This window comes from Benincasa hispida, chromosome 1 (genome assembly GCF_027475165.1).
Source record: "Benincasa hispida cultivar pf3 chromosome 1, pf3_genome.v1.1, whole genome shotgun sequence".
In the NCBI taxonomy this organism is placed as follows: Eukaryota; Viridiplantae; Streptophyta; class Magnoliopsida; order Cucurbitales; family Cucurbitaceae; genus Benincasa; species Benincasa hispida.
In genome coordinates, this window is record NC_143478.1 from 32,919,258 (window position 1) to 32,931,480 (window position 12,223).

Below are 12,223 nucleotides of genomic sequence, written 5' to 3' on the forward strand. Positions count from 1 at the left end.
CATCGGGCCTGGTTTTTCATTAAGCGCAAAGATCAATTTCAGTTTTAAGTTTGCAGTGATTTCTCATCCCAATTTTCATATCAAGCCCAACAGATTTGTCTATCATAATGCCAAATAAATGAGCTAAACCGAGAAGATAAACTTTCCTTTCATTAACTTATAAGATGTTTACAAAGTTAGCACACCACTCCAAAAATATTGAATCATGAACTTAGGAGGATATATTAGTTATTTTTGTTGTTGTATTACCAAGACAGAAGTTCTTGTGTTGTTATCTAGTAATGCAATCAAGTCCCCAAGAACTCCAAGCTCTGGAAATTCATTCCATTCACTAAGACCAGAAGTTTGAGGTGATGATGATTCCAACCCTTTTCTTCTGCCTACAATCATAAGATCAAATACATTCACCATTTCTCTAAGTCTCAATGCTGTTTGAGGTCCATCTACACTTATTTCCTCTAAAAATCTCACTCTCCCATCTCCCAAACATGTCATTTTGAAATCTTTGATAACCTCTGAATCAAGCATTTTCTCCCACTTACTTGTCCCCTGATCTTCCATACAACTCCCAAGTTTCAGCACTGTTAGTTCAATCCTTGTGTCCTTTGTTAAACGCTTTGCAAATGAAATTGCCTCTCTGTCATCATTCCCTCCCATGTATATCACACATACTGTATACTGACATTTCACTCCTGAAGATGCCATTGAAGGAATGCTTCCTAAATGCCCTTTGTCTACTAAGATGGCTACCGAACAAGGCGCTTTTTCAATCACACTGCAATTCAAATTCCTCATTGTGTTGCCTTCTTGGTCTGTAAATGAATAATTGAATCTTAATTATTTGATTTGTTGGTCTGTAAACGAATCATTGAATCTTAATTAATGAATAAGAACAATGTATACCCAAAATCTGCAAGTAATACAAGCACATCTTGACTTTCCACATTCAAAACCTTTGTTTTTCCTTCCTCTCATTGATTCCAACAACATTCAAAAGCCAATCCAATCTGTAAAAGAAAACCCATTTAAGAAAATGAATTGAAATTTAGGGAAGAATTGGAAGTGGTTTTTTTACTTGAAAGATTTTGAGAGGAAAGCTTGGAGATACCAAAATGCTCGAGGAAATGACTTGTAAATACCAATGAAAAACGGAACAAAATCAATTGAAACTCAAGAAGAGGTAAAGAGGAATTGAACCACCACTGAGGATCGTTATAATGAACCCATAAACCGTTGGAATTAATATAAGGTGGAATATTTATACAAATTATTGTACTTGTCAAATTTGTATTCAACTGCATTGTCTTTTTTATGACAAACGAACAAACAAAATTTTGGTTTTGCTCTTCAAAATTTATATATTTAACATGTCTTTTTTACATGTTATGTGTTGGTTAGATAATTTGTTTTTGTTTTTTTCCTTGAACAAACAACAAAGCTAATGATGAAAAAAACATCCCTCTAAAAAGGAATTTGACAGTCATGTAATTTGAAATTGACAGCGATATGGGTTTCTTTTAACTCATGATTTTATGCCTTGTTTTAAGTGATTTGATCTAGAAATACAACTGAAATTATGAGACAACAATAATATGACAATTTCATTCAATAATTTACCACAAATTATGGTGTACTGTTTAATGGGATTAGGAAAAAAAAAGAACAAAAAGACATTTATGTTTTCTATACAAAAAATGGAATTTTTCGACCATCACTATAGTATTGGTAGATCATTAATGATCAAAAAAAGATTTTTTACTATACCATACTTTTTTTAACCTACAATTTTCCTTTTTTTTTTTAATAAAAAGACAATTAAGAAAAAAGGCCTGTTTTTTTTATGAAAAGAGAAGATTTTTTAATTTTCAAAATTTTGTTATAATGGTTGATAGCCACCAATATATGGTTATGGCTTTTAATATATTTTTCTCCACATTTTAGGTTAAAATTGAAACATTAAGTTGGATTTAAGACTAAAGTAAGAGAGGATAAAATGGTGAAAATAAAAAGGAAATTAAAAAAAAAAACCCTACAGTTACGTAAAATTGCCCAAACTAACCCAATACCATGTCATTGACCTCTTTTTTAAAAACACGTTTTTTTTTTTTAACCCTTTAAGACGTGAAATACCAGTTTAACCCTCAATATTAAATGTTTCACTCTCAATGTCTTCTTTTTGTCTCTTTTGTTCTTCCTCTTCAATAACCACAATACTTCATTGAACGCAACACCAATATGTCGTTCAATTCTCTATCAACATCTATTCTCTACCGAACCATTATACCATCAACATTCAATGTTATTGATATCAATCATGGGACAAGTAATGAGCGATTACTTTTAGCTTGTCTATACATTATGCTTTCACTTTCAACTTCGTTACAACAACTTAGTCGATCGCTTTCAACTTTGAGTTTTTTCGTGAGTTTAGAGCAAGCCAAAAAAATGTATATTGGAAGAAGACAATCATTCATCTTACCGATGTTAAGTTTAGTATAGCTTGAAATCAATGAACATATGTTACACAATCGTTCAAAGTGGTTGTATCATTAATATTTTAGTTCTTTTAAGAAATTCATTTGTTCAAGTATATAAGTAGTATATTAACATTCGTTCAAAATTTAACTTTAAGTGTAACATTAATGTTGTAATGGCTTATCAACATTCATTTAAAATGGTTACAAAAAAAAATTGAACCATTCAAATTAATTTCACAATAATTGATATACTTCAAAATTATATCAGTTGAGTAATATATCAGATATAAACTATATCAAATATACTATTGATATATGCATGTTATGCACTAACGAGGGAAAAAATGTTATTCCTACAACTACCTTGAATTAAAATAAATGAAATAATGAATGAATTTATATGAATGTTAAAGACAAATAAACACACCTCTCTTTGACTAGGCTTAACTAAAAAATGTCCTAATTCATTTCATGACCTAGCTAGTTTTAGTTGGCATATATTTCTTCTCTTGGAAATTAAAATCTTCCTTAGTGTCATAATAACAAAAATGGGGAAAAAAAAGGAACTGTTTTCTAAAGAATGTGTTTGGATGTATCATGTGAGCTTTGTTGTTGTTGTAACACTAACAAAGAAGTTCCAGTGTTGAAGTCAGCTGAGGCAATCAAATCTCCAAGATGTCCAAGCTCTGGATATTCATTCCATTCATCGAGACCGGTAGTTTGAGGTGACTCTAAGCCATTGCTTCTTCCTACAATCATAAGATCAAACATATCTACTATTTTTCTAAGTATGAATACTGTTTCTTGTCCATCTCTGCAAACCTCCTCTTCAAACACAACACTCTCATCTCCTAAACACTTTCCTTTAAAATCTTTAACAACTTCTTCATCCATTATATGTTCCCAACTGTTGTCCAACTTTGATCTATTTTCATCTTCTAGTGGCGCTAGCAGTCGGAGCACCATTAGCTCCACTCTCAAGTCATTTACCATGCGTTTTGCATATGATAGTGCCTCCCTATCATCCTTCCCTCCCAAGAAAATCACACACACTGAGTATCTACTTTCCATTCTCGATGACAACGTCCTTGCTCCGATACGCCCTAATTTTGCTCGGTCGATGAAGATGCCGACTGAACAAGGAGCCCTTTCGAGGACGCTGTAGTTCAATGTTCTTATCTTGTTGTCAATTTTATCGATATAACCATCCACGGTCCATGTTATATGAAAAGGAAGTATTATAAGCGATGCAACCTTGTCGAGCGCCAAGGTGCATACTTCGTCGTGCATGACCGTGCATGGTGAGATTGCAGTGAAGCATTCGACATACACCGTCCCATGATGGTCTCTCTCAAACTTATCAAAAGAACGAACGATGTGTCTGGAGTAGGAGTGGCTGTCGAAGGGGTTGTTCTGCCGTTTGTGCGAAATGAAGATGGGAGCAATTTGACCAGGGAGCTCGATGAGATGGAATACATGAACGGCGATCGGGTTCTCGATTGTAGGGCACGAGAGATTCAATAGATGAGCAGTGGCATGAACGTTTTCCTTATGATGAATGCAGGCGAGGATTCCAAGCTCGGCGAAGAAGCGACTCAAATGCATGATGTTCCTGTTTTGATAACCAGCATATTTCCTTGAAGGATCATACAACCCTTTCACTGCAATTGGCACCATGGTTGCAAGAAACAATATGCAAACAACGATGCATCCATAAAGCTCATTGTCAATAACCTGCATTAATTGATTGAAATTCCCATAAACGCTGCAATTATTAGCACATTTTGAAAGTGAGAGAGAGAGAGAGAGAGATAAGAAATGAGGAATGAAAGAAGAAGCATATACATATATACATACATGGTAGTCTCTGGACACTGTGTAGGAAAACAATTCCACAGGACCTTTGCAGCTGAAAATGAGAGAGAGTGCCAAAGCATCCTTGAAAGGCAACTTGCAATACTTAGAAGACAAAACACAAGCTAAAAATTTGGCAGTACAGGCCACAAAAAGCAGAATTATGTGGAATTTATTGTAAAGATCATCAAACGTAGTGGCTGAAATCTTTGACAAATCAGCTCTCAAAGCACAGGTAACAACAAAAATAGGCATAAACGCATTTTCAACAAGGCACTCAATTTTATCCACAAGAGTTGATGCTAAAGGATCTCCATCAGGAATAGCCATCCCCAAAACATAAGCCCCCATAATGGGAGAATGACCTGTAAAAGTCCCCAAAACAGCGTATAAAAGAGCTAAGAAAACAACTCCTTCAATGTAAAACCTCTTCACAGGCATTCCTTGAGGCGTTTGTTTGATGATCCAAAACATTATAGGTCTTAGCACAAGGAAAGCCACAAGTATGAGCATTATAAGGTAACTCACTTCAGTTGTGGTGCCTGAAGGGTTTATATGGTATAGTGCGATCCGGGTTTTCATGGTAAAAAGGAAGAAACCAAAAATGTCACAGACCAAGGCAGAGGAAAGGCCTAAACGCCCCAATTCTGAGTTCATAATATGAAGCTCTTTTACAAGTGAAGCAACAGTAGGAAATGCAGTTATTGCATGAAAGCTAATCATCATGGGGAGGTAGGCTCTTTGTTCGTTTGTGAAGCCCCAGTCGTCATCAATAACCATACTTTTAGCCAATTTCTGTATGATTTGAGGGAGTAATAAGGCTGAAATTCCAATGAGCAATGAATTTTTTCTTGTTCTCATTGCCATTCTTATATCAACTTTTGCTACAGATAGAAATACGTACAATGAATACCCCAAATCTGACAGTAAAACAAGCACTTCTTGACCCTCCATGTTCAAATACTTTAGTTTTGCCTCCTCCCATTCATTCCACGACAACCCGAAAGCCAACCCGACCTGATTCGTTCATGGACTAAAAATTAAGACTAATTGTAATTGATAACATTTTTAGGGCTAATAATTAAGGCAATGTTTAGCAACACGTAATGAAATTTGTTTAGCAACACGTAATGAAATTTGGTATTGGATCCATTGTAATGGGTTTGAATCATGAACGTAATTGGATTGTTTTTTATTGTGTTTACTTAGAATTATAAATCTGTCACGTTTATTGTTATCTTTACCGTTACTGTTATCTTTGTTATTTGACCCTAACGGTAATTGTAACAATAATGGTAAAGGTAATAATAAATGTGAAATATTCATAATTTTTCTACTGTTACAATAACAACATCTATAATGGTAATGGTAAAGATATTTGGTTCCACATAATTTTCAAACACAATCCGATTGAGCACTTTTTGTTCCTCAATCAGATTGTACATTTTTATTACAGGTTTTGAGGCAGACCCCATAGTTCATTAAGATTACGAAACATAGGTTTAACAACAAACGAAATCAATTGGAACCCACTTTTCAGATTACTAATGATGTATTATGCTTCACCTGTCGTAAACGTTACCTAAGTGTATAGCAACATTTTTAAAGAATTGCAAATATGAAAAAATCTATCGGTCATATGTTCCAAGAGCTAGATCTAAACTTTGCTATATCTGTAAAATCTTTTGTATTGTGCTATATCTGCTAATGTTTTGGGTATGGCCTGATTGCTATATTTGGATTCGCACCTTCAACTAAACCTCTTTGCATAAGAAAAAAGAAAATTATTTGGAAGTTGTTTTATACTTACAAGAATTTGACAGGAAAACTTGGAGACCCCAAAACGCTTGAGAAGGTGATATGTAATTGCAAAGCAGAAACAGAACAAAATCAACTGAAGCTCCAGAAGAGGCAAAGAATTCTTCAACCACCATTGAGGATCATTAAATTTAACCCATAAACCATTTGAATTTATATAAGGTGGAAGATCTATACAAATTGCACTTGTCGTATTTGAATGCAACTGTATCATCTTCTCCCCCATCACAATCAGTAACCAACAACCAAAATTTTGGTTTTGCTTTCAAAATAATATATTCAACATATGTCTTTTTTTTCTTCTTTTTGTTTATATAATTTGCTTTTGTCTTTTAACAAACATGAAAGTTAAGCAACCCAAAAAAAGCCCCTTCCAAAAAGGGATTTGACAGTTATTTTTATTTTCAAATTGACAGCCAAAATGTTCTTGTATGTCTGTTTTTAACAGATTTCATTAAGAAATACAGCTAAAACATGAGGACATGCGGTTATGTTTCTATTTATCCACTTGTTTGTGACAAATATAATCATCAGTATGGTTACATGTATGAGATTCAAATATCTCGAAATTTTATATTTAGTGATCATTAAAAACTGTAAATATTTTAATTACATTGTCACGTGACGCTCTTGTTAAATCATTTGTCTTTTTTTTTTTTTGTGGTACATTAAATTAACCAATATCTATGGATTTGTCTATCATAATGCCATATAAATGAGTTAAACTGAGAAGATAAACTTTCCTTTCATTAACTTATAAGATGTTTACAAAGTTAGCACACCACTGCAAAAAAATTGGATCATGAACTTAGGAGGATATATTAGTTATTTCTGTTGTTGTATTACCAAGACAGAAGTTCTTGTGTTGTTATCTAGTGATGCAATCAAGTCCCCAAGAACTCCAAGCTCTGGAAATTCATTCCATTCACTAAGACCAGAAGTTTGAGGTGATGATGATTCCAACCCTTTTCTTCTGCCTACAATCATAAGATCAAATACATTCACCATTTCTCTAAGTCTCAATGCTGTTTGAGGTCCATCTACACTTATTTCCTCTAAAAATCTCACTCTCCCATCTCCCAAACATGTCATTTTGAAATCTTTGATAACCTCTGAATCAAGCATTTTCTCCCACTTACTTGTCCCCTGATCTTCCATACAACTCCCAAGTTTCAGCACTGTTAGTTCAATCCTTGTGTCCTTTGTTAAACGCTTTGCAAATGAAATTGCCTCTCTGTCATCATTCCCTCCCATGTATATCACACATACTGTATACTGACATTTCACTCCTGAAGATGCCATTGAAGGAATGCTTCCTAAATGCCCTTTGTCTGCTAAGATGGCTACCGAACAAGGCGCTTTCTCAATCACACTGCAATTCAAATTCCTCATTGTGTTGTCTTCTTGGTCTATAAGTCCATCACTTGTCCATGTTATGTGGAAAGGCAATATTATGAGGGATGTGATCTTGTCCATTGCCAATTTGCATATATCATTGTGCATGAACTTGAGTGGTGAGATTGAGGTGAAGCATTCAGCATACACTGACCCTGAATTCTCCTTCTCAAAGTGATCAAATGAAAGGAGCACATTTTCTGAGTAGGGTTGATCCCCAATTGGCTTGTTTTCTATTCTATGTGAAATGAACACCGGAGCTGTCCGCCCCACCAGCTCGATCAGATGGAGAGCATAAACTGCGATCGGATTATCCTGTGTTGGACATGAGATGTTGAGAAGATGAATGAAGCCATAGATGTTTTCATTCTTGTGAACACATGCAAGGACTCTGAACTCTGAGTTTTGGCTCAAATGCATGATATTCCTGTTCTGTTTGCCTGCTTGTTTCCTTGAAATATCATTCAGGCATTTCACTGTCGCTGGCACAAAGATTGAAAGTAGTAATAAGAATACTGTAAACCATGCTAGAATCCCATCGCTTATAATCTGCAAACACATTAAAAAAAAAAAAAAAAAACACAACGTTACACTATGAACAACTAAAAGAAAAATGAAAACTAGGTAGTCTTTCTTTCAAGTTTAATCTCCTCCGTATTTAGAAAATTTCTATTAAGTCTCTTAACTTTAGTTAGTTAACGAAAGAGAAAGAGAGAAATGGAAAAAAAGAAAAGGGGAGGAAGACAGAATAATACATTGTATTCAGTGAATAATGTGCAGAAGGACAATTCAACAACTCCTTTGGAGCTGAGAAGGAGGGATAACACCAAGGAGTCTCTAAAGCTCAACTGGCAATATAATGAAGTAAGAAAGGAACAGAAGAATTGGGTAAAATAAGTTACAAGAGCAAGAATGATGTTAACTCTTGTATAATTATCCACATATGCAATGAATAACATCTGAGACAAATCAACCTGTAAAGCACAAGTAATCACAAAAACCGGCATGAAAATATCTGAAACAAAGCATTCCAACTTCTCAATAAGAGAGAATCCCATTGGACCTCCATCAGTAAGAGACAATCCCAACAAATAAGGTCCGACAATTGCTGGTTGTCCCAATAAAGAAGATGCAACAGCAGAAAGAAGAACCACAAGAAAAACAGTTTGAGTAGTACCGCGGCTAACTGGCTTCCCTTCTGGTGTTTGTTTCACAATCCAAAGCACTGCAGGCCTAAACAAAAATGACACCAAAAACACTTGCACACATAATCCTCCAATTGAATAGTACCCTTTTGAAGCATTCTTTCTTGATATTCTTATTAGGTTTGCAATGGCTACTGCACATTGGCTGAACATGTCTGCAACTAATGCTGAGGATAGCCCCAAGCGACCGAGTTCTGTGCTTACAATCTTCAGTTCACTTAGAAGACTAGCAATCACTGGAAATGAGATCATACTTTGTATTGAAACCATTAAAGGCAGCTTCCTTATTTCTGAAATTTCTAGCCCTTCCAATAGAAAAGAACTCACCAAAAGACCACAAGTTAGAGGCACAAGAATTGAAGGCAGTCCAATTATCCATGCTCTTTTCCCTGTTTTCATTGTCATTCTCACGTCCATTTTCACTGCTGTTATGAACATAAACAGCATGTATGCAAAATGTGAAAACAATCCCAGGATCTCTTCACTCTCTACCCTGAAAAGTTTGAACTTTCCTTTGTCCAACTTGCCCCATGAACAACCAAATATCAAACCAGTCTGTTTCCATTGCAAATATCAAACCAGATGTTATTATTGTTTGCGTATATATATATAGTAATCTGACAACAGATGAAAATTATACATACAATGATTTGAGAGGAAATTTTGGAGACACCAGAACGCTTGAGAAGAAGATGAACAATTGCCATGAAAAAACAGAACATGACCAATTGTAACTCCAAGAGAGGCAAGGAATTATTGAGCCACCAATGAGGGCTGTGGATGTTTGACCACAAACCACCTGAGTTTGTGAAAGGTGGAAGATATATACAAGTTAAAGTTGAATTCGAGATCGAATTCGGTTTGAAGTCTTGTCTTGAATGCATCTTCATCTTCTTCTTCTTCTTCTTCTTCTTCTTCTTCTTCTCCCCACAGATAACACAAAGGCAATAAATAACACAGAGATGATCAGAAGGAAGAGCAAGAACAAAAAAATAAAAAAGCTTTGTGTTGTTTGGTTTCAAAGTTGGCGTCCTTTCAAATTGGGTTTGCTAGATAAGTAGTTTCCTATAACCAAACAACGCGTCAAGGGAAAAGCAAAACCAAAGACATAAAAGAGGATTTTAGATATAAGTTAAGGTAGTTCTGAAAGAGGTTGTTTGTTTTCAGTTGATGGATTATATACCTAAATTTGGACATTTTAATTAAACATGAACATGTGTTGCGCATTCCCTTCATTTTCCTTCTTTGGAAGTTTGTTACTTTAACAAAATCTACATATCACCAAGGTTAACTTAGATAACAAAAATCTTCAGAGAATCCAATTAATAATTCATAGATAACTATTCATCAAGATTCTGTCAATTATTTTGCTTAATAATAGTATTTTTTTTTTTTATTTAATTCATGTGATAATCTTTCATTTTCATATTTCATTGTTTGTCGAGATGTTTTATTTGGTTAAAAATGTAGAGACACAGATTCAAATACTAATTAAGGTATAACCAAGGTTTGAAATATTGATTTCGATGGAAATATCGAGGTCCTAATTTATAGAAATATTGATGGAAATATCGATATCGATGAAAATTTAAAAAAACTTTATAAAAATTTATGGAATTTGTTATATTTAGATAATGAACTTTAATTGTGGTTGAATTAGACTATAATTGACCATTTTTAATCACTATTTCTATAAAGTAAGACAATATTTAGATGTATATTGTAAAATATCCATGTAAATGTAGATGCGAGAGCTAAAATTTACAAAAATAAAAAATAATAATTACAAATTAATATTAAATTATTGAAAATTAATTACAAATTTATAGGACATAAAATATTTGCATATAAAATAATTATAAATTATTTATTATAAAATGAAGTGGATACAAAAATGAAAAATCATAGCATTAAACTAACATAACATAATAACAATAGAAAAATCATAACATTAAACATAACACAACATAATGGAAAATAAATAAGAAAAAGAAAACTCTACAAGTAGATAGAGCTTGAGAGAAAATGAAAACTCACATTCATTCAAATTTAAGGTGAAATAATGTGAAAATTCAATAGAAAATATTTGATGAAAATATGTGATTTCTTTGTAGTGTAGAAAAGAAATAACTTTCTTCCATTTCACTTGAGCTAACATAGTCAATTGTTGTAAAAAAATAAATAATTAATTAAAAAACTCAAAATTTTGAAATTTCAATGGAAATTTTAAAATATCAATGAAATTTTCGAAATTTAGATACTTTTGGAGAAAATCGAAATTGACCCTCTACCGAAATTTCGAGCCTATCGCGATATTGAAATTTAGATCGAAATTTCAAGATTTCAACTGAAAATTTGATCTACGGGTATAACATAAGTATTATATATAGTAGTTAAACTATATCAAATGAGGTTTCTTTCTTTCTTTCTTTCTTTTCTTTTTTTTTTTTTTGAGAAAACAAACTATAGCAAAGAGTTATGCTCTCATGTTTTAGCTTGTACATGTCTAAATTAGTTGAATTGCTGGTTTTTCTTTAACAAAAAGGTTGAATCATTGTTAACCATATATTGATTTGAGATAATGATAATAATTATAACTAATTAACAATGATTGAAATCATTAACCGACCATGTGGTCGGCAAAATTTGTCACCTAATTCTAGATCAAATAATATAACCGTTTCTACCTAGTATTACAGTAATGGTAGCACGGGTCGAACTCAAAATAACGAAGAGTTTTCAAATTAAATGGTTTACAATTCTAGATAATCGAAAGGAGGGTTTTGAGATTGATTGATTGCAATAAAATTTAAATAGCATAAAAGTAAACAGAACAAAGTGAAAATTGAAATATATGTGAAAAGGACCTAGCTTGGGTTATTATGAAAATCTATTCAATACACTCGATCATCGAATTCTCATTACCAGAATAAAATATTTGCTTACACCTAACCAAACTAATTGAAAAGGCCAATCAATCATTCTAATCAACTAATTAATCTAAATTGAATTGATGAAAAGCATGCAATTTTAAGTTTGTCCTAATTGCATTAAGGTTTAGGACAAAGTTAAGTTGAACATTTAATTTTCAAGCACATAACTACATTTGATTCAATCCTTGGTTAGAATAATACTTATTGCATTTGATTCGCAAGCTACCATAACTTATCGCTTCTTAGCGATCAACATAAGATTAAATATCACATATCAAATGTTAATCTAAAGCAATAACTAGAGATGTCCATGGGGCGGGGCGGTGATGGGGAAGCCTTCCCCGTCCCCAGCTTTGCCCTCTTATTTCAATTCCCATCCCCGTGAAATTTTCCACGGGGATTGAAACGGGGATTCCCTCCGGGAAATTCGCGAGGATCGGGTTTCCTGGTGGAAAAATTTTTCATTTTTATTTTTTAATTTACTCATTTTGTAAAATTTTATTCTGAACATTATAAAATTTTGTATATTAAATCGGGTCAT

General features: G+C 33.4%; 1 protein-coding gene and 1 pseudogene across 1 annotated transcript; both read right to left on the reverse strand.

Moving 5' to 3' along the window:
* Positions 1-3,050: 3,050 nt before the first annotated feature.
* Positions 3,051-4,772, reverse strand: LOC150038390 (cation/H(+) antiporter 4 pseudogene; annotated as a pseudogene).
* A 2,110-nt stretch (positions 4,773-6,882) lies between these two features.
* On the reverse strand, positions 6,883-9,772 carry LOC120067955 (cation/H(+) antiporter 4-like). The gene is made up of 3 exons (XM_039019609.2): positions 9,394-9,772; positions 8,300-9,304; positions 6,883-8,093 (listed from the first exon to the last, which is right to left on the reverse strand). Exons 1-3 carry the CDS (start codon positions 9,637-9,639, stop codon positions 6,975-6,977), a joined length of 2,370 nt encoding a protein of 789 aa, XP_038875537.1. The 5' UTR covers positions 9,640-9,772; the 3' UTR covers positions 6,883-6,974.
* Between the last annotated feature and the right edge of the window lie 2,451 nt (positions 9,773-12,223).